General features: G+C 39.1%; 1 protein-coding gene across 1 annotated transcript in view; it reads right to left on the bottom strand.

Moving 5' to 3' along the window:
* Positions 1-22947: 22947 nt before the first annotated feature.
* LOC134541382 (uncharacterized) overlaps positions 22948-24092 on the bottom strand; it is a 116249-nt gene continuing 115104 nt past the window's right edge. Inside the window, exon 5 of the mRNA XM_063384806.1 lies at positions 22948-22985. Coding sequence (XP_063240876.1) covers positions 22948-22985 — 38 coding nt within the window. The remainder of the gene's footprint in view (positions 22986-24092) is intronic.

Below are 24092 nucleotides of genomic sequence, written 5' to 3' on the forward strand. Positions count from 1 at the left end.
AGTGTATGTATGATAGATACACTTAACATTCGCACACAGAAAAAAAATATATATATTTTTTTCTGTACTTTCACAAAATGTTTCCTTTCGAGAAACCAGTCGCATAGAAACAGTTTTTTTAATGCCACAAGAAAGATAATGTAACTTCGTATTTCTTACGAAAATTGTCGAATAATTATAAGTTTAATTGATGTTTCATTCAAACATTTTTTTTAAGCCGTAGAAAACATAATCGAATATCATTGGTTGTCTGTAATGTCGGTTTACGGACGATAGTTTAACGTGACGTCATAACAAAACACTGACGAAATGATTGCATACTTTTATGAATAAAATTTAATCATTTTGAATTATCACTATTTTGTATGGATACAAAGGAGTGAAATGAAATCTACAATTTAATTGATAAATTTACATTTATTTGCACTCATTAATTCAAATATGTTTATTACTTTAACGAACAGATTATTTTAACTATAACTTTTATACATGTTCGCTATTTAACTTCTTCCAATCTGTGTTATTCTTTTAAGGATAGGACGATGATAGGAAAAGTAGGAAACGAATGGGAGTGTTTCTTGTGCGGCGCAAGCGTACAATGAGCGTAACGGGACAAAGCGTAACGGGACAATGAGTCATCCATTATTTGCGTGCAGCGGGCGTTCCTCGATTTATTAGACGTTGTCACGTCAAAAACTGTCGCATCTGCGGGATGTATACGAACACTCAGGAACACCTGTGGTAATCTCCACGCATTACACAAAAAAACATACCGCATTTGATGATTTACGAACCGACATGCGGACTGCGTTTTGTTACAATCGCGAGACTTAATGATCCACGGTATAAATCAGTGACGTCAAAGAGCAATGAACCACTGAATATTTAATATGTGTGTGTTCGATAAACTATCTTGTCCGTGAAACATTACCGTTTCATTCCAACCAAAAAAAGGGGGGAAAAATTTAAGTTATGACTGATTTATTTCGTGAACCCAGCGCATCGACATAGAAAACACAAAAATACGATATATTTAAAAAATAAAACTACAATTACTGTTTACGTTAAACTTAAGTTTTGATATTTTCAGCTTTCCAACACACTCAAAAGTATTGTGCTGTCATCATTTGTGGGTTTTTTTTTTCGTTCTCTTAGTCCAATTTTCTTTGTTTTTCTTTGTTTGTTGACCATATTACTGTTATGGAATATTACTATGTGGTGTTTATATCCTGTTGACAACAGCAATTTTTTGCTTAATTTGTGTTTTTGTCTTTTGGGTATTTTTTTAGTTTTCTTCAACAGACATACATGTGCTTAGCAATGGCGTATGTCCAAAAGCTTACATCAAGTCATGCACTCCCATTGCACAAATCTTTCAAAGATAATGTCGCTAACCTTCTACTTGAATAGTCTATCAAAAACCTATACACACTTGGGAGACAACGAAGTACCGGTAAGATGTTAATATCCGGGATGTGTGTTTATACTTAGAGGTTACGGCACAACGAAGTCAATTGTCGTAGTAAATAACAAAAAAAAAAAAAAATTGTGAGAGTCTTCCAGTATTCGCCAGAGATGTGTAACATCTAACGTCGATAGCGAGCAGATTTATGTGTTCTCGTGTTGCAAATACACTTGCAATATGAAACCCGGGACACGAAATTTAATGATGAATTCTTTAAAATAATGCCGTGTATTGTATATATATGTATAAGTAGTATAGTTTGGGGGCTCCGGGGACACGGGTCCTGGGTGTGGTGCCGACCGCCATCTTGGATTGTGACATCACGGCGGCCATCTTGGTTGCCTGTGACATTGACCTTTGACCTTGAATTAGATCTTCACAACTTGCCAAAATTTTCCAAAATTTACAAAAAATTCCTCAAAATTCGCCAAAATTTCCATTTTTTTGGAAAAAAAAGTCCGCCAAAAAATCTCAAAAAATCCCACAATTCAAAAATTAGAATTTCTAAAAACCTCAAAAGTCGTTTTGCTTTAGAAAGAACTCAAAATCCTAAAAACGGCTTAAGCATCCATGTCTAAAGCCTCCGATAAGCCATTACTAGGAATAAGGATACCATGAAGGCCATCTTGGATTATGACGTCAACGTTGCAATTCCCTTTACGGCCGCCATCTTGAAAATCCGTAATGTTTGTGTTAGAAAATAGGGAAAAATTTTAAAAATCGTTAAAAAAATTAATTAATCGAATTGAATAATAAAAAATTAATAAAATATTACTTAAAAACCACTGTTGCACTTATCGTTACTTTCGCCATCTTGGATTATATAAATGTTGCATGTTTCGTTACGCCCGCCATATTGGTTGAGTACAATGTCATCGTTACACTTTACGTTACGACCGCCATATTGGATCCTATTAATGTTGCTTATTTCGTTACGGCCGCTATCTTCAAAAACCGTAATTTCAATGCTAGAAATTCCGAACACATTCCATAAAATAATAATCTGTCGACGACTTTGGCATGTCTCGCGCGTAAAGGCCAAGAGGCATACGGTGGCGCATTCCACGGTCGCCTTTAGTGCCACTGCGCGCGCTTCTGTACGCATACGTGTCTAACAATCTTCTTCGTCACGGAGGGGGGGGGGGGAGGGGGCCGGCGTGTCCCTGACTTCCCCCCCTCCCCCTTTTCCTCGAAGGAAATTGTAGTTGCCGGCGACGAACAGAGGCGCGAGAGTTTGCAGAGAGAGAGAGATGTCTGTGATGCTTCAACGCATGTAATCTCGGCGCTGTGTTACTGCAAGCCCCTTCCACACACCCCCTTCCCTGCAAACAACCCTTCACTCACATCCTCCTACAGCATCCCATCTCTGGATCCACACAGCTGGCGATGCTCTCACTCTCATCTCGCGTTGTCTCTACGGTTATTTCCACAGCTGGAAAAGGATTGGGGGGAGGGGGGTTGTCGGATGAAGCTCTCTCGCTAACCATGCGCGTTCTGGTGGCCCCGCGATACGCACCAGCAAAACCACCCAACTGTGCGTTAACCTTCTCACGCGGTATCTTCCTCTCCTTAAATTACTTGCTGCACACGTAACCCCTTATGCAGTAGTTCTGTACTTACAATTACCACGGTGTTTTTGACGTGACAACGTCTAATAAATCGATGAACGCCGGCTGCACGCACGGAAAAGTGTCCCGCTCATTGTACGCTTGCGCCGCATCTATCTCTCTTCCACTCGATTGGAACAACCATCGACTTGACCTTTTTCGAGGCACGTTAAACTTGAAACACTCCCATTCGTTTCCTACTTTTCCTATCATCGTCCTATCCTTAACATGTATAAAAGTTATAGTTAAAATAATCTCTTCGTTAAAGTAATAAGCATATTTGAATTAATGAGTGCAAATAAAAGTAAATTTATCAATTGAATTGTAGATTTCATTTCACTCCTTCTTTGTATCCATACAAAATAGTGATAATTCAATAAAAATTATTCAATTTTATTCATAAAAGTATGCAATCATTTCATCAATGTATTGTTACGACGTTGTCACGTTAAACTATCGTCCGTAAAGCGACTTTACAGACAACCAATTTTTTTTCTTTATTTTTCTTTTCAAAACAATATAAATACAATAAAAAGACACGTTACGGCTCTTTTTTATATTTTCACAAAAATTTGCGGTCACTCAGTCCAAACTGATGCTAAAAAATTTTTTCTTTTAATCTTAAAAGACATTAAAACAATTTAAAAAGAAATCTAAAGTAAAACCATGCCGGGTTTCTTTAATATAATTAACTTCGTGAGGTTCTCGTACTTTGCTACGTAAAACTAAAGGCATAACACGCTCGCATTGTTAATTTTTATACATAGATATCAGCTAGTGAAACCAACGAGACGTGTGTTTTTAAGATTTAAAAATCATATCGACACGTGCCTTGATATAGATTATAAATTTGAAGATTTAACGACAATTTGCTGCAATACATAAAAATTTTTTATGTTATTGTCAGGATGTATCAACCATTTTACACACTGGAACTTGAATAGAGAGGTGTTATTGTATTTTATAACCCAAAATGTATCAAAAGTGTGCACTATGATTAAATGGTAAGCTCCACAAATTTTATAATGTGCAGCTAGTAAAAGCGCATCCCCAATACATATTTACACAGGTGAGATTTGAACATTTTCTCGTATCCTTCCCTCTTCCGCAACGAACGAAATCGTGTATTTCCCTATTCACACACCTATCATACTAATACCCTCTTCAGTTCAAGAATGAATCCCTCTCATATCTTTCCCTATTCTCGCGGAAAACACTCTCGTATATTTCCTCCTTCATAAACACATAGACAATCGAATCCTCTCCTCTTTTAGCAAGCAACACTCTTGTATGCTTCACTCTGCTCGCACGAAGCATTCACATATCCTACTATATTCTCTCGAGCAACCCTCTCAAACTCTTCAGTCTTTGTTCTTCTTGCACTCAATACTCTATAAAATTACCCTATTCGTGCACCCATCAAACCTCTTCTCTTCTAGCATGCTGTACTCTTGTATTCTCCCCTCTTCTAGAATGCTATACTCTTGTAATCTCTCCTCTGCTAGCATGCTGTTTTATTGTATCCTCCCTTCTACTAGCACTCTGTACTCTTTCTTGTATTCTATCCTCTTATAACACGTTGTTTTCTTGTATTCTTTCTTCCCTCGTCTAGCAGGTTGTACTCTTGTTTTCTTCCCCCTTCTAGCATTCAGTACTCTCGTATCCTCCCTCTTTTTAAGCGATTTGTACTCTTGTATCCTCCCTTCTAGCACCCTGTACACTTGTATCCTCCCTCTTTTTAATCGATTTGTACTCTTGTATCCTCCCCTCTTCTAGCACCCTGTACTCTTGTATCCTCTCCTCTTGTAGCACGTGACTCCTCGCCAGGCGACCGGGCAGCCATCAGCTCGTGTCGTGGAGGGGACGTGTCCTCGTCAAAGGGGAGGCGAAGGCAACATCCTCGTGTGGCTCTGACGAAGCTGTCGTCCCAGACCGTGATTGCGGACGACGGACGGACGGACAATCCCCGCTGTCGCCTCCACTTCCACCGGGGAACAGCCTGCAGACAACTGTCACCCCTTTCCCGTCCGAGCTCCCCACCCCCACCCCTCCAGGACCCCCACGTTTCACGGCGAGCGCAAATTGTATTCAGGTCTTTTTCTCCCGCCGTCGACGCACGCGCGGGGAATGTCTTTATAAGACACTTTCCGCCGCTCCTTCCACTTTCCAGACGTCCTCTTCGGACGGACAGACAAGACATTCGGCCCGACAGCCCGCGAGTGAAAATGCTTTCTTTCCTTCCTTTCTTTCTTCCCTCCTCCTTGCGTCTCCTCCTCCACCACTGTGGGGATTGGGGGGGGGAATACCCCTCCCCCCTCTCGAGCCAACTTCCGTCTCCGTGTTGGCGGACCGCGGCTCGGAAAATTGGTTTTTCCCGCCCGCGCGCGCGCGCGCCGAAGGAAAAACTACGACCCTAGGTCGAAAACACACAGCAACACCAGAGCCTCTTATCACGACAAGACTAACCTCTTTCCAGTTCCACACCAAACACACGATTTATTGGGATTACGGCAGGCAAGACTTTTTGGTCAAGCGGAGGAGGATAGTAACAACCATATTATTACGCTTTGCAATATTATTTTCGTGTTAATGCAAAGACGATTTTTAATTAAATTCATTTTTTTTATACCAAACAGTCTTAGAACTAATGGTTTTTGAAGTTATAAGTCTTTAAGCGCGTTTCGAAAAAGAACGATAACATGAATAGCGCGAGAAACATCCAAAAGAAAAGGGCTACATGCAAAAAAAAAATTATACATGCGTTTTTATATTTTTCTAGCAGAACCCAGCTGACGTCCTGGCAGCCAGTGTTTGTTTATTTATTTATTTATTTGCCTCTAAAATGGATGGTTTTTATGTAATCTAGAATCTATAAATTGTTTTCGAAAAAATTCTAAAAAAATGAAAGATTAGGTACTAATAGTATACTGGTATAAATTGATGATAGATTACCTACATTTTTTATTATTAATAATTGAAGTAGAGGCTCTGATCGGGTTATTTTCCCGGCATGCCTCTCGCGCTTCAGATGTTTCTGCAGCTGACAGTAGCCGCGCATTTTTGGTTGATCTTCGAAATGAAAAAAAAAATTCCGTTTCATTTAAAATATTCTCCAATATTTAAAGGTTTATTGGCAGATTAAGAAATCCAAAGATAGTTCAGTTTGCGTGTGATGCAAATGTCATTTGGACAACAGAAAAATGACAATCACTTTTTGTTACGTCTTTTATAACCTACGATTTTCTGTTTTTTGCCCATGGCGATCGGTTGAACGGTTTGGAAGTTGATGCGCTGCAGCGCCATCTAGCGGAGAGTTACAATAAAAGAATAACATAAAAACATTCCCAGTCAAACGGTGTCGGAGTTTATCGATGTCATACATACAAACCTTCAATTATATATAAATACATATATATAAATTATAATTTTTTTAAGTGTCTCTTGTCATGTGTTCATGTTTGTGTTGTCCCATTTTTATTGTTGTGTTTATCATTGTGTTTTGTGTATGTTATTGTTATTTTTTATGTAATATGTTAAGTGCCCACCTATTAAAGGCTTTAACTGTTGGTAGGCACTCAAATAATAATAATAATAATAAATAATAATAAATATACATTTCACAGAAATCCTGTGACTGTGAGAAGATAGCGCGCCAGTTCTGAGCCTTGTGCTTAGAGACATAACCGCGCTAGAAGCACCAGCAAGCGCCTTAAGTGGCCCGCCTCGTCAGGGGGCGTATCTGTGTCAGCGAGGCGGAGTGATAAGAGCGACGCTCGCTGGTGCTTCTAGCGCGGTGTCGCCTCTAAGCGCAAGGCTCTGGACTGGCGCGCAGTCTTACCATCGTCCGTAGGACGACATTTGATCGGTGACCGTAACATTATGTGGCGAAGAAATGAAGGTAAAGGTGTAATGCAATTTAAGTGCTTTCAAGAATCTGTAACCGGTTGTTTTACGCCTAAAAATCTATCTGAAAACACGCCTTTTTAGCCATTTTCACTCTTAAAAAAATACAGTTTAAAAACTTAATCCGGAAACCAAACAACTTTAAGCCCTCCTTGAATTCTTGGTTGCTTTTCGTAAACAGACCCCCCACTCGAATATATTTGAGCAGTTTTCAAATCGCGTTGTTTTACCTGAAGCTCTGCGCACCGTGTGTGTGCCCGGGTAGGCGGGACCCTTAAGAGGGTAGTATCTGAAAATTTTTCACTTCTCATATTTCGTGAAACAAACTCATAACAGAACCATATAAACGGTTATTACAAACTCAATGGCAAAATTTAGTATGTCTGTCCTAGCATTAACAGAAAGAATAAAATTATTAGGTATTCAATTTTTGATTTACCGTTCGTAAGTAGCCTTCGTCTTGAAAGAAAAAACGCTTCAGTTTTTAGTATATTTTCATTAAATCAATAAAAATAAGGTTTTCCAAAGAACTATAGAAACCCGTGTTTTTTTCCCGCGGGGTTTTAATAAAACATGCTTAAATTTTTTAAAAAAAAATTATAACAAAAATTTGCCTTTCAGTTAAAAAAAACATTAAATAAAGACCATTTATAGTAGAAACTAAAAATATGGTTTCATTATGAACGTACTTAAAATCACGTGCAAAAACCCAATAAATATTAGCGGCCAAATCATTTATGATACTACGCCCTTTAAGACGTGTCGAGGAGGTAAAGTTCGATTGCGCGTCGCTTTTGTTTACCATGATTAATTTAAAAAAAAAAAATAACAAAAAAACATGCGTACCGAAACCTACCCCTCCCCAAAAAATCACCGTAAAGTGGAGGGGTGGGGTGGGCGGTGTTTGAAAGAGGAGGCGCTAAGGTAATGAAATTAACAGCCGCTCAGAAAGGGGTTTAAAACAATGAGCGATCACCGTAATGAAGTTTTTTTTTTGTCGCCGTCGCCTCAAGAGGCACCGCCCACCCTCCAATCTCCCCATCCCCCCTCCCCCCTTTTTTATTTCTCCGTCGCCTACGCCCGGAAATTTGAATACATATTCATAAGGCCGGACGGTCCACGCCTCTCTCGTTCAATCCGCAGTTCGGACGCGCGTTATTCAGACGACCGTTAAAAAAAAGACAGGCATGTAGGGGATAAAGATGGAAAAAGGAGAGGGGGGTAGGCGGAATAATCCGCTGCGTTAGCCCCGCCCCTAGAAAGAGCGCCGCGCGCACAATAAACGCGACACCACGACGCCAACACGACAGCTACACTGTTAAAAAAGGGAGGTTGTCCGTAAAGTCTCTTTACGGACGATAATTTTACGTGATAACGTCATAAGAAAACATTGATGAAAAATTTCATACTTTTTAATTTTCAAATATTATCTACAGTTTTTGCTAATTTAATTTAAATAATTTGTTTAAATATAATCTCGAACAATTAGTTATAGAAATAAACTGAAATCAAATCAATGTCAATAAATTGTTAATTTTGAAATGACGGAATTGGACATATAAATCAATTTTTTTTAAAATTGCTGCTTTTAAAAAGCCCGCCTTAACCTGTTTGATATTATAGAAGATTTTCTCGCACGGTGTTTGGCCGGTTCTTGCACACTCGGGTAAGGCGGAACGTGACAATGAATCGTGCTTTTTCGTGCGTGCAGCCGGCGTTAATCGATTCATAAGACGTTATCACGTCAAAAAAATGGAGCGTTTGTAAACTCAGTGCACGTGATAGAAGAGAAACCTCTTTGTCAATTCGAACCTCGACTCTTAAGTATATAGTAATGGAGTAAAGGCAGAGATATAAAAGACAATTATCTGAATAAACATGAGTTAACGAAACTATTACTCACTTCAAAATAACTGTGCTCAGTATATCAATAATTATTGATCATTCAATAATGGTTAGTTTACAATAAACATTACTCACTACTGAAATACATCATAAAGAAAAACTGTGCGTGACTTTTTTTTTTCTCTTCAAAAAATCCTGCCATTTGTAACACGCCAAATCTCTTAAAAAAAATATGAAATTCATAACAGGTAGCGAGGGTTATGCGGGAAATGAAGGGACTGTCTCAACAGCGCTCTCTACACTGCTGGTTGAAGAAGGAACGCGAGCAAACTTGTAGCAAATATAAAATTCAAGGCACTTAAAATTGACTGTATGGGATACCTACCAATATATATTTTCTAAAACAAGTACGTGCGCACACAATCTATCTTAAGCTATGTCCATCTCTCTCTCTCTCTCTCTCTCGGTTCTATTTTTTTTTTTTGGCGGGTACGAATCATCGGTTAAAGAGGAGAACAAATACAAGCCCAGCAACGCATGTAGAATAGTAATCTCTTTATTTATCTTTGGCCAATACCTATTCTCTGGCCTTTTCACGTCAGAAAAGTTCCACAACAATGTTTCAAGAAAACGTTTCTTTAAAATTCGACCTTGAAATTTTTCTCTCATCGTGCCCAAAGAAGTTTCACTACAAAAGAATTGTGCGTGTACTTATGCACACGCGTTAGAAGTTTACTTTCATTTTTGTTATTTGACTGTATCTTTTAGTTCGAAAAGTATAATTAAGATAGCATTAGTAATGATCTAGAGAACCAATACAATGTTAAAATTATTTGACGCTATGTTTGTTCCAAACACAATTTTATTGGCTAATAAATAATAAAAGATATTGTTACGAGGATGCTAGAGACGAGGCAACGAGGCAGGCCAGTCAGCCCGGCGCGCGAGCCAGCATGGAGGTCCATCGGATACCCCCGCTTACCGGACAGGTAGCACCTTTAACCCCGCTAAATGGTGACCCGATCAGATCAGATCCTGCCTGCCCCTCTCGACTGTTCTGCGCGTCCCCCTCAGAGCCCCGTCCGCGCGAAGTAGGCGTAACTAGGACGCCACTGTTCCGGCAGCTTTGTGTTTCGGGTCGACTCTGATGACGCGACACGAATCCTTTGCCAGAGAGGGACTGAGCTGTATATAAACTAGGAGGTCGAACCCGCGATAGCAGTGAAGTAAAGAAGACGAGTGACCCCTTGGTGAACGATATCATACATTAATCAGAGCATCGGGGGGTTCGAGGCATCCGGGATGGTGTTGTGTGCGCGGCGGACGAGTGAATAGGGAAACCTTATTTTCACAGACGAGAGAGCCAAACGCCCGATCGTGCACCTTCGGGGTATTTTGTTTAATTCATCGTAAATAAATATGGCGGTGTTGATAAAAGGATACTAATGGTCAATTAGGTTAGGTTAGCTACATTATAAATACTTTAAAACATTGTGGACGGTTGATTTGGTTAGGATAGCTACATTAAAGATACGGGAAGAAAAAAAAAGCATGAACTTTGGGGAACTTCGGGTTTTGGCTCTCTCGTCTGTGAAAAGAAGGCTGCCCGAGTGAGTACCGCGTAGCAGTGTGCTGGAACAGAGTCGCGCGGTAAGAGACGAACAGTAGAGAGAGCCACTTTCTGTATACATAAATCTGTATTTAAATAATTAGGCTATCCTTTCGCGACCTGCATTTCCTACATTTTAAACATTATTTTAAAAGTTGTGATTAGGTCTTGTTTATGACTTTTCAAATTTACAAAGTGTATTCCCAGATAGTTTCACTATAACAAAAAATTTAATTTTGAAAATCAATACGCTTAGTACATCCCAAAATGTTCTCACGAAAGTGAATATGTACGGGTGCATGTTAACACAGGTAGGTCTACCATATTGACGACTACGGCTCACGACTATAGCAGAAACGCGCATGCGCAATTCGTTGCATTTCCGTCGCATACTAAAAATTTCTCTCTCGACCACGCCTAAAGAAGTACAACTTAAAAATAAACTGCGAGAGAGTCTTTTAGTATTCACCAGTGATATACGTAAACAACTAAACCTTGGTAACAATAAAATTTATGTGTTCTCAAAGTTTACAAATACACTTACAATACGAAATTCGGGCACGAAACGTTACGCAGAGTTCTTTAAAATAATGCCAAGCGTGATAAATATACGAAAATTGTATTTACAACTACATTTCTTGACGTGAAATAAACGTAGTTTCTGAAGCCGCCGCTAGAATTCGCTGCCGGAGCAGCTGCGTCAACTATGGATACGCTTGATTAGCAGACCAAAATTTTAACTATATAATGAAACGTCTGCGATAAAAGTTACGAAGACTTGGAAAAAAAACCGGATTTGGACCTGATGTTCTACAAGGAATTTTTATTATTATTCTGCCAATATTGTTCAAATTCATTTAACAGTTTATAATATAAAGTTTCCCTTTGGCTTTGCGAACTTTGGTTCACGCCATCCGCCATTGATGGAAGCATCGTGGTTACACATTTCCGTTCCACACGACTTCCGTTCCAATCACGAAAATAACCGCTACCAAATGCCGTACACCAAAACCTAAGGTGTTACACATAGAATAATAATCATTGTAGCGTAAATCTTAGTGGGCTTTTCCCATGCAGAATGCACCTCAAACAATCGACGGGTTCTCTGTAATCCTCTATAACTGTATCTTTGTGTAAAATACACCGGAATTGCGACTAATGGCTTTGTCTCAAGCGACGAGTTTGTTGTTCGATTCTGTTGTCATTTTTATAAATTCGGATATTTCCCCGTAAATTTCTTCCCATCCTATAATTAAATATTTTTTTTTAAATTATAGCCTACTTATTTAGAAGCGTTGTAAAAAAAAATATCGAGAGTGAATTTTTACCATGCACGCACCAAGTAAATAAATTTTCACAGGATGAAAAAGGCTACGTACAAATAAAAATTATATATGTGCTTATATCTTTAGTGATTGATATTGAATACCATTCCATATCATTAAAACATTTGTTTAATGTGAATAGTAATGGTAGAAATAGAGTTTATAAACTTAGTGTATATACATATGAGATTATGTTCCCGTATGTGTAATTTATTAGAATTATAAACTATTACACTAACATTTAATAAAAAATTATATTAATAAATGAGAATAATCATTCAGCATAGTTATTGATTTTTATTACTAATTAAAATTTTATACACGCGTTTATATTATTATTGAATACCAAGATTTTGTTTAATTTGATTGAATATATACTTTACCTTGCATATTTATATCACGCCATTTCATTTATTATTTTATTTCTATTAAATATTTGCATTCAAAATTAAAGTTAGTTTTTTACTACGCCAAGTAAGTATATCCTCTAACGCGCGTACATAAGTACACCTTATCCTTTTTTTCTGTAAGCTTAAGAAATGTTTAAAGGTTTTGTGAATACTCTACTCAGTATAATTTACAAGACTCCCCGATAAAATGTAACCAGAGTTATAAATATATTTAAGGTGAAATTTTTTAACATTGTAAAATCCACCCGACATAAATACCATGGATTTCATCTTCCCCCCTTTTCCCACGTTCTTTTCTCCTTTCGGTGATGTGTTTCGTTCACATGCTAATGAGCTTGTTTCAACAGCAACGTGGACATATTGAAGAGTTTTTTTTTTATGCCCGAGGGAAGAGGGGGTTAATTATATGTATTCCCCCCCCCCCTTCCCCATATACTGACGAAGACTGACAAGCTGCCAAATGCAAAGGGTGATTTGAGGGTTGGTTGGAGAGAACAGGATGGAAAAAAGACGGGTTGGGGGAGGAGGGGGGTGTTGGATGAAATTTCAATGATACACTGTAAGAGCGTTACACAATATAATGATCATTCCGATATTAAAGTATTTGCAGCAATCTATCTGCAGTCATGATACTGACGAGGCTACAAGGCTACGAGGTTACAATACAACGAAGCTACGAGACTGCGAGGCTACAATAGCTCCATTCCGAAGCGAGAGTTAATTTATGTAATGCAACATAAAAAAACCTGTTGAAAGTAGTTCCGATTCTTGCCAACAGTTGTCACCACATGCTGTGTATTGTACAGACAGTCAATGTTTCATGTGGGATGCAGGATGCTCACTCACGATCGCAAGAGAAGGATGTCTACACTAGACCTCAAGTGAAGGGAAATCGTCTTGCATGATAGTGTTTCTCAGCTTTTTTTGACGTGACAACGTCTAATAAATCTATGAACGCCGGCTGCACGCACGAAAAAAGTGTCCCGTTACGCACATTGTTCCGTTACGCTGTGTCCCATTACGCTCATTGTTCCGTTATGCTGTGTCCCGTTACGCTCATTGTACGCTTACGCCGCACCGAGAGAAATGAAAACTTAAAAATTTGTTTATAAATGTGTAATATGAAATTATTTCTACGTCAAATGTACGGAAGAAAATGAATCTGATTACTAGTATAATTTCAAGTATTTATTCTTTTATTATTAAAATTAAAATGTTTCAATATTATTCATAAAAGTATGCAATCATTTCATTAATGTTTTGTTATGACGTTGTCACGTTAAACTATCGTCCGTACACCGGCTTTACAGATAACCAATTTTTTTTAAGACAAAGTAATCGACTGAGTAACTAACTTTTTTTTGTTTGAATTACAACCGATTTACATATTACTAGCTGCGATACCCAGCATTGCACGGGCTGAACACAGGGTGGTAATATATTGTCCGCGATTTAAAGCAATTAACACACATTTGCTGATCGTATGTCTATGGCCTACGATTTTCTGTTCACCCGTGGCGATCGGTTGAACGGTTTAGAATTTGGTGCGCTGCAGCACCATCTAGCGGAAAGTTACAAAAAATTGATAGCCTAAAAACATACTCCATTAAAAAAAAATTGGTTGTCTTTAAAGTCGGTTTACGGACGATAGTTTAACGTGACGTCATAACAAAACATTGATGAAATGATTGCATACTTTTATGAATAAATTTGAATCATTTTTATTGAATTATCACTATTTTGTATGGATACAAATAAGGAGTGAAATTAAATCTAGAATTTATTTGATAAATTTACTTTTATTTGCACTCATTAATTCAAATATGTTTATTACTTTAACGAAGAGAGTATTTTAACTATAACTTTTATACATGTTTGCTATTTAACTTCTTCCAATCTGTGTTATTCTGTTAAGGATAGGACGATGATAGGAAAAGTAGGAAACGAATGGGAGTGTTTCAAGTTTAATGTGCCTCGAAAAAGTCAAATCGATGGTTGTTCCAATAGAGTGGAAGAGAGATATATGCGGCGCAAGCGTACAATGAGCGTAACGGGACACAGCGTAACGGGACAATGTGCGTAACGGGACACTTTTTCGTGCGTGCAGCCGGCGTTCATCAATTTATTAGACGTTCTCACGTCAAAAACACTTCGATTTGGCAACTTTCATGGCAATCTGTCAAGCGGTGTCGGAGTTTATCGACGTCATACATACATACATACATACATACAGACCTACCAATATACAATTGTATACATAAATAGCTTAGTATCAATTCGGTTACAGGAATTCAGCGATCTTGCGAAACTCTCTGAATACAATTTCACGTCTCATCACGAGTAAATTACACGCAGAGATTTGTTTTGCTAGTGATAACGAGGAACACACGGAGAATACCAACAAAATGCTGTCACGAATAATTGGGAGCATACGTCCAAATGTTTTCACTAAGACTTCCGTTGGTGCTTCTGGGTGCTAAGTGTGCTGCGTCGTGGTCCAGGTATAGCTAAGTCACTCAAAATATACCCGAACGTAACTCTGGGTAATGCCGCTACGCGCAGAGCAATCCCGTTAAGCGGAATCTTCAGGGAGAAGCGATAAGTTAATTAACTGGCAGCCGGAGCGTTCCTTTAAATGGCTCATGCAATGAGGAATTTTCGATTTACTGCAGTTTCATTTTTTTTCGGACATAAGCCATTGTAGTTTCGCACTGTCTGTCGCGGAAAAAATTCCGGGAAAAATAAATTAAGGTAAAAAAAATTCACAGAAAACAAGACTGAATCAGCTGATGGACAACAGGAACCAATGATGAAACTAAACAAGTATTATGGACAATATTGTTTGTCCGTGCTGTCGTCATTTTGTTGTCCATAATACTTGTTTAGTTTTCATTGATGGTTCCGTGTGTCCGATATTCATCTGATTCAGTCTTGTTTTCTGTGAATATTTTTTTCTTCATAATTTTTTTTAATTTCCTGATTTTTCCGTGACAAACAGTGCAAAACTGCAATGGCGTATGTCCAAAAAAAACTGCATTAAATCGTAGAGCCGGAAGTTCACCTAAGTAACTATCTTTTTTAAAAAATATTCTCGTATGCTACGTTATAGAATTATTCTGGTGTTCGTTAACTTAAAAAAAAAATATGTTTCGTTCTGATTCTGAGAATTTTTTTCCCCTTCTATGTTCTTCCTCTTCCATTATACACATTCAGACTCTTCTGTTAATTTTTTCTCCGGGGATCACATCGGGCGCACGCGAAATCGCGAGGAATAAAAAACTTTTTAACTTGTTTCATTCCTCGTTAATTAAAATTTATCGTCCGTGCGCGCTCGCGATTTTTTTTTTGAACAGCGGGACGGTATGTGGCTCGCGAAACGAGACCCAAGAATTGAACTTTATCTACTTTCTCGCTAAATTAACCCCTCTCCCTCCCCCCTTCCACTGCGTTTCCCCTACGTTAATATATTTATAGCTTCGAAGAGTAAAAAAAAAAAACCTGGTCCGTACACGAATTAGCACATCCGACAGTCCGTTACGTAGGTTTGTTCAGTCCCCGAGACTTCTTTTTGAAGTTATTTACAGAACATACCGTTAAGTGGCAGGGATGAATTCCTAACTTCAAAGTGTTATATATATTTTTTTCCTTCAAAAGAACTAATTGTCACCAGCTTAGCTTGACTTCGGTAATTTTTCCGCCGGCCTTCGCCTCAAAGTGTTGAGAACCCCAGTTACACGGCCAACGTGTGTAGCTAAACTACTGGAAATTAAAGAAACGTTGATTATAATAATTAGCGGATACTATGCGCTCCAGAAGAGTAATTTCAGCTTTTTCATTGGTTTGGCAAGACGTGCACGGGTATGAGGGTTTCGAAGAGCCTTTCCCCAGGCTAACACTAAACTGTTAGTTTTTTAAGCTTTTTCAGGCTATTTTCACCACAAATAATAAACTAATTGCTAACATTCTCTAGTGTTCCTAAAATAATAATAGTAGAATGTAAATGGGCATCCGGAGACTGGCTTCTGGCTGTGGATTGTCGACGCCACCTTGGATTGTGACGTCACGGCGGCCATATTGAACAAAAAATTATCAAACAATTCCTTAAAAAATTCTCCATAATCAAGCGCCCCACTCCTGAGCAACTCTCATCTTCTCTTTTCAATTTAGTGCCCCACTTCTGAGCCCATATACCCTTCTGCACCATCGAGCGCCTCACTCCTGAATCTCTTTTCCACCAACTAGAGCTCCACTCCTGAGACAGCTCCTATTATTTGCCATCGAGCGCCCCACTCCTCTGCCCAATCCCACTGTTCATCATCGATCCCTTCTCTTCTCCCCCATCTAACGCCCCACTCCTGAGACCCATTCTATTCTCGGCAATCGAGAGTCTCATCCTTGAGCTCCCTGCCCTTCTCCGCCATAAAACACCCCACTCATGAGCCCCCAACCCATCGCCGCAATAGAACGCCCCACTCCTGAGCCCCATGCTATCCTCTGCCATGGAGAATCTCATTCTTGAGCTTTCTGCCCGTCTCCACCATAACAACGCCCCACTCCTGAGCCCCCTCATCTTCTCCGCCATCGAACGCCCCACTCCTGAGCCCTCTCCACTTCTCCCCCATCGAACACCCCACTCCTGAACCCCATTCTACCCTTCTGCCATCGAGAGCCTCATCCTTGAGCTTTCTGCCCTTTTCCGCCATAACAACGCCCCACTCCTGAGTACCCCTCCCGATTATCCGCCATCGAACGCCCCACTCCTGAGCGCCTTATCTTTCTCCGCCATACAGCAACCCACTTTCCGTTGCTCCATGTGCTTTACACTTGACGTCGCGCCTCGACTTCAGCCCGATGGCCAGGGGAGAAGTGTCACTTGGACGAGGCCAGGCGTCTCTCCCGGGAGTCGCCCTCGCAGCGTAAGGAAGAGAGGGAGGTAGGAAGGAAGGGAGGGAGGGAGGGAGGGAAGGGCGTAGATCGCCCGCGGGGGCTTCACGGGCTCGCGTCGATATCTGCCGCCGCTCGCTGCGCGTTTATTTGATTTGTCAGGTCGGGAGAGAAGCAGAGCAGTGGAAAGAGGGGGAAAGGAAAAGGAAAAAAAAAAAAGGGGGTGTGGCTGTGTCACGGACACGACCCGTGTGTTGTACACACGTGCACGTTAGCAGGTAATATTTTTTTTTCTATACAAAAATATAAAATACGCTTGTTTTGTTTTATTTTTGCAATCGATAGATTTTGACGAGAGCTGACGATTGGAACTCAGACGAACGTCGTAGCATCTCCGAGTCAAAAAGTCAATACTAAATGGAAATCTCGAAAACGCAGCAAAAAAATGACCTCAAGATGGCGGCGCTTTCCCCCCTCCACCGCGCGCGATGCGTCACAGTCCCTCACTTAGCGTGACGAATTCTTTTATCCTTTAGCTATTCGGTGGTGTGATTAAAATTTTGGAGGGAGATGATAGATATGTAGCTGCAAAACCAAAACTGTATCCCCCGATTTTGTTATCATTCGTTTTTTTTTTATTGCCTCCCACTATGGAAGCAATTTTAAAGACGTATTCACGTCAAAAAGCGGGGGTGTGAGAAGCTCCAACGAGGCAGACCCCGTATGTGAGCTCCGACTAGGATAGATTAGGGGGGACACTTAACAGGGCGCAGAGAGATAGCAGCTGTATCCGAACACACAGTGACCGTACATAGCACATACATCCCTAAATCCCTTTGCAAATGCAGCCACAATATAGAGAACGCATTTATAATGGATGGATATAGTATATGAATGTTCTTTTTTTTTTTTTTTTACTGCTAGCACCACCTGTTGACATTTGGCCGAACTAATGTTCATCTAGACATTTCGAGTCGTGATATCAACGAATATCCAGCGAAACGGTGGAAAAGGAAAACGAAAACGAAAAATAATAATAATAATAATAATCATGTAGGCCGACTGTTATAAATGTCAGCGAACAAAATAAAAGTTTTGTTATGAATATCAAAATATTAAAAATTCTTATTAATGAGAATTAAATACCCCTGTGAGTTTAAGTTCGCTTTCCGGTGATTTTTATCAAGGTTTTTTATTTGTCTCTGAGTTATCATTTATGCTTAAAACGTTTTAAACAAATGTTATGCCAAAAAAAAACTAAAGTAATATTATGTACAAACTAAAACGCGATACCGAAGCTAATGGACGTAGGGGCGCATCATTGGATGCGAGGGTCGCATCCCTAGGAACCTCGATGTTAGTGGACACATTTAAGGATGGCCGATGCATCCTGTTTAAGGATTCGGAAGACACGCAAAGATGGCCGCGTCCTATAAGATGCACTTCTTCCTTAGCTAAGGGTTACATTAAGCTAGCATTCGGTTCAAACTAGTTTTTTTTCCTTCCAAATGCTAGGTATACTGTAATTCGAACCTTGGCTAGATAAAACAAAACTTTACCAGCCAACCGTATCATACTTGCATTTCGACGTACAGTATTTTATTTCACACATTTTCAACTTCAAAACATTCTGAAATAGACTGCATAACTGCATCCCACAGGTGAAGAACACCATGTCCATATTTATTTATTCATTTATTTATTTTTAAGGAAAACGTTTTTGCACCCGGTAGAGTAACATCAGAATCACAGAGAGAGAGAGAGAGAGAGAGAGAGAGAGAGAGAGCGATAGAGAGAGAGAAGTGAATGCGTCACATATGTAACGAATATTGTTCCATCTTCACGGCCGATTGCAGATGGCAGCATCGGCGAGTGATTTCGTATAAATTTGTAAACGTTTGCATACGTTTGCATACTTTCGCAACAGCTATTCGGAACTCCAAACCGTCAACCCCGAGGTTTGGTTCCGGTGTTTAGCATTAGAATTGCTACAATTCGTGTGGACATTTCCGGTAGGGTTGTGTATCACATTTTATCTGATCATAACCCTATTAATGAATTCTTAGATCCCGTTGGAGACATGGACAGACACTAGTGAACAGGTAGTCTACTTTCAACGCATGATTACTCGTGTTTCAAATATTAAGAGTACCCTAACATTTCCTATCCCTCTTATATGCGAAGTGTCACTTCCAACGCACGAGGCGCGAGGCGGCAATGGAAAAGACAGTTTGACTTTATGAAACAGAGTTGACAAGATTAAAACACGAAACTATCATCTTGAAAATAGTATTTTCGTCTGATAGAGAACAGAAAATAATTTTCCTATTTGGTTTCAGTTACCGCTGGTGTACAGTGTTTATTAATTTAAAATATGAGAACAAATGTTATTGTTTTTAATTACGTGTCGCACACAAGACAACATGGCTTGCAAGGATTCTCACACCAGTGTTACGAATATTTGTGAACATCTTTTGTAAGCATGTTGCGAGCAATTTTAACGGCCAGCACTGAACAATACGGCATGGTAAAACATCACTGTGTTCACCTCTGAATGGGTTAATATTGCAAACGTTAATTATTTAATGTTTCAAAATACTCTGTGTTTTGAAATAGGACCCAGATTCATGTGACATATTTCGCTCCAAACGATTTAAAGAATAAGGCCTGTGATTCTTGTGAATCATCGAATATAAGAACATGTTCTGCTCCTAACACGCTTTCTGAATACTCTACGTGCAATGTATGCTTACAAAATGAGTAATATGGGCGTTTAAATTCCGAGACGATATTTTTCCGTAAAAGTATTATTGGGCGGAATTTTTTCCGGTAATGTAATTTCCCGCCAAACCGGAACATTTTCCAACGATTTATACTTTAATAGACACATAAAAATATATATGTCAACTTCAGATTTGTTTACCCTGTACTGTAATATAATGATAATGTAAAATTTTACGAGAGGTATAGAAATTTTGCAATATGAAATAAATACTAAACACTATACACGCCCACAGACCACAGCATAGAAATATTTTACTACTATATAAGTTAATCAAAATATCTTAAATTATGTAAATCTATGTTGGTATTAGGGAGTAAAAAATATTAAATTTTCCAACTAACATCCCTCTATATTAAACTGTTGCTTACGTAACACTGACGAAGCGGCTTTATCATGGTTCCAGTCTGCAAGCCAACCTAGGGTTTGGAGAGGAGGGGGCGCTTTCTAAACTACAGGCGAACAACGACGAGAAACAACCACAAAGAGGACGTCTGAAAAGACGTCCGACGGCGTCGGATCCCCCCAATTAATTAGTAAACCGTTAACGCACGTTACCCGCTTAATTAATGGAAGGCAATCAAGGAAGACGGCTTTTAGAAACTACACTCAAGCGGCGCTTGCGCGCCAGCCACCGTGACACGCTTAGAATTGCAGTGCAGAGCAAACTGCACCCACTATGCCAGATTGCTACCACCGACTCATTTATATTAAAATCATCACACGTTACTCCATTAATAATTTAATAAGTTTTAATATATATTTTTTAATTTTATTATCTGATGATTTTTTTTAAGAACATAAAAAGCGTATTTCGACAGCATTAGTACAGTTGTATACATTCTTTAAAAAAAAACACAAATTATTATTTCACGGGGAAAAAAATATTTATAGCAGTTGGTCAGTATCAATTACCAGGCATTCAATTAATTATTTTAATAGCCTACCAATAAGGTCCCAACAAAATTTCTGAAACCAAGATGGCGTATTTCAGTTACGTTTCCTTAGAAGTAAGACGTGAAGTTCTTAATGAAATACATCATTTGCACAATTATTGGAACTTATTCTAATGTTACAACCACTTCTCGCGTGAAATACCCATATTTTGAGTGTTTGAAATGCTCGTTAATTTCAAATGTTTTAATACTCCGTTTTTTTATTTCGTCAAGACTTACTTTAAATATTATATAAGCGTTTTAAAATCAAAACCTATTCATATTTATTCTGATTTTATTTATTTTCACTTTTAAATACCAGTATGTGTTTTCAGTCGTAATTAAAATTCAATATAAGAGGCAGATGGCGCATATGCTGCTATCTTGTGGCAATAGAATTAATATTTGGCCTGTCGTTTCAAAATCTATTGTAGCGAATTCATATAAATGCGCCCCGACATTAATTCGACACGGCTGCTACCTTTTGTTGCAGACTGGAAATGAATGAACCTCGTTTCACGCGAGCGAAGTAGCCCCCAGTATTATGTTGGCGCAACGTTTAGAGGAATGATCCAAAAATCATTCTTGGGTTAAGATGGTTGGATCGAAGACCAGAATGATGCAGCTGGCCATTAGCGCCCCTATTCAACGTCATGTCAGGATCTTTCTTCTCCTTCTCCTCCCCATTCCAAGATCAAAAAAACTCTCACCGAGCCGCCAAAAAACCCCCACCTCCTCGCCCTCCCCCACCGAGCCCAGTCCCAGTACGCTTCAGGGGCAACAGTCGGCGAGTCAACCTAGCGTTTGGAAATATGCTACCGGGAGCTCATGGTGGGGGCTTCCAAGATCAAAACAACTCTCACCGAGCCGCCAAAAAAAACCCACCTCCTCGCCCACCCGAACCGAGACCAATCCTAGCATGCTTCAAGGGCAACAGTCGGCGAGTCAACCTAGTGTTTGGAAATATGCTACAGGGATATCGTGGTAGTGGGGGCTACACCGTATCGCCGCGGCCAGACGCTTCACAGCAATTACGTCGGCGCCGGCAGCGTTTACCGGGTAAAAACTGTCTGTGCGCGTGACGGAAACAACTCGACGTAGACAAAGCCTCGTATCTGTTCGCGTGGTCGCTTTTTTTTCCTAGGCGATGGACTGGACTGCGGTTTTAATTTCCTCTTCGAGAGCTCGAAGGCAATACCAACCCACCAATTTTTTTACAATATGGGCGTATTTAAGCTGGTGCCACACTATGTGTTTCTACTGTTGCGGCTAAAATTTCAGCAAAAAATTATAATTTGACAGTGTAGGTACAATGTAGGTCTCTCAAGAATTTTTAACAATAAGACAGTTAGATGATAGAACCTGTCCATCGTGTCAGTCGATAACAGCATTATTTTTTTTTGTTAAGAAAAAAAAATTACTGAATGTTGGTATCGTAAATTTCAAACAATTATGTTGTTAGTACCTTTAAGAAGAGTTTCTAGAGTATTTGAATTAGCTGGTAAAAACCAAAATGGTCTGTTTTGTGGTAGCGTAGAACAAAAAATAATTTTTATTGCTGTGTTGCCTCTTAAGCACCAAATTGCTTCTTTTCGCGTGTGTAGCTCATGAAGGGAAAATCTCCTACAAAGTTATATGTCTGTATATACTACATATACAAGTTGTCTGAGAACAGTTAACAGTTCAATTTATTATGTTCCTGAATTTAAAAAAATTAAAATCTGCATCCTGCACCAAATTAATAGATACACAAGAACGAACGGTGTCACTTACTGACTGATATAACTATATTTAAATTAAAATGGTTTTAATAGCTTTCATAGGTACATAGTCACTGCAACAGTACTATGGATTTTTTTTCCGCCCCACTCATGCATAATGAGCAGCGAGAGAGTATTCTGTCTGTAGCCTTCCGCAGCGAAGTACGGGTACATCATGTAGTTCAAAATAAATTCAAACATGCTATACTTTTGCAGCAAAAATTTTTAATCGGGTAGCTTTGACTACTCATACTGTGAAAGAAAGCTTACTATGCTAACTTAGCAATTTACCTGATTAAATAAGCCACTGGTTTTCCGATTCAGAGCCGTAATTAACTGGCATTTCAACTGTTCTCGGGGAAATTCCGTGTATGCTTTTGCGTCTTCCTGCAGAATCGAGTCAGATTCCTCAAAGTGCGTTCCTAAAGCAAAAGTTTCTGAAGAAACAAAAGGACAGCGTGGCCTTTTCCTCGACTTTTTCTTCTTCTTATTGCCCTGACATTTTTTCGTCTCCGTTTTATTAGCGAAGTTTTTCTTCAATGCACAAGTCGTATTTAGAGCGACCGTTGCGGGGAAAGGATTGTGCTATTGGAAGTTTGAGAGTTTCAACCGCTCCTTTGAGCGAAGACTGCTGAATAATTAATGGGCACAGCTTCCTACATTGCATTTATTCGGCTCTAATCGGAAGTATAGGCCCAAAAACCTAAATATATTTTAGTTATAATATTCTATTTCCCACGTCGTTGTCACTCATGTTATAGAAAAATTTGCTTGGTTTTCCTCAGAAGTTTTTTTTTATACGTGTTCGATGGTGTCTTATTATATTTAATAACTAATTATCCCCAGGTTATTACATGGCTTTTAAGTACTAACACATTGCAAGATATTTATTTACAGATTTACAAATATATCGTCATATTTAATTTTTTAACTTTAAAATCAAAACACGTATAATGATACTTGCAGATAGATTTTGGTACATAATTATCATCACATCTTCGGAACCGCTTCAGCTATCAGAATTAAAATGACCACTTTCGAACCTAATTGAATTTAAAGTTGATTACGTCAGAAGTTTTTCAAGTTAAATCACTTTGTACAGATAGTCAGCAATTTTATTTGACGTTAGATTTATTTGGTTTAGGTTAACTTTATCTATTTCGATAGCAAAAAAAAAATTAATCGTGTAATAATTCAAAATCATTTTTATTTATAGGTATTGTACTGATTAATAGTACTTAATTGTTTGACAAGTACCGACAGTTTGGTGGCAGGCTCGTAGAGGCTAAGATGCGAGCGATGCGAGAGCCAGTTCACCCTTAGTGCCCACACGCTTCTGGATCTTGTGCGCCCAACCAGTTCGTTCGCGATCAATCTGTTCTACCTTCGAGAACTACTGTCAAATTTGAAACACGTTGCACGGCACAGACTATAGTGAGTTCTCGCGTTACTTACATCGGTAATTTTTGACGTGACAACATCTAATAAATCGACGAACGCCGGCTCCACGCACGAAAAAGTGATGACTCGTTGTCCCGTTACGCAAATTGTACTCTTGCGCCGCATC

The sequence above is a fragment of the Bacillus rossius genome, chromosome 18 (genome assembly GCF_032445375.1).
Source record: "Bacillus rossius redtenbacheri isolate Brsri chromosome 18, Brsri_v3, whole genome shotgun sequence".
NCBI lineage: Eukaryota > Metazoa > Arthropoda > Insecta > Phasmatodea > Bacillidae > Bacillus > Bacillus rossius.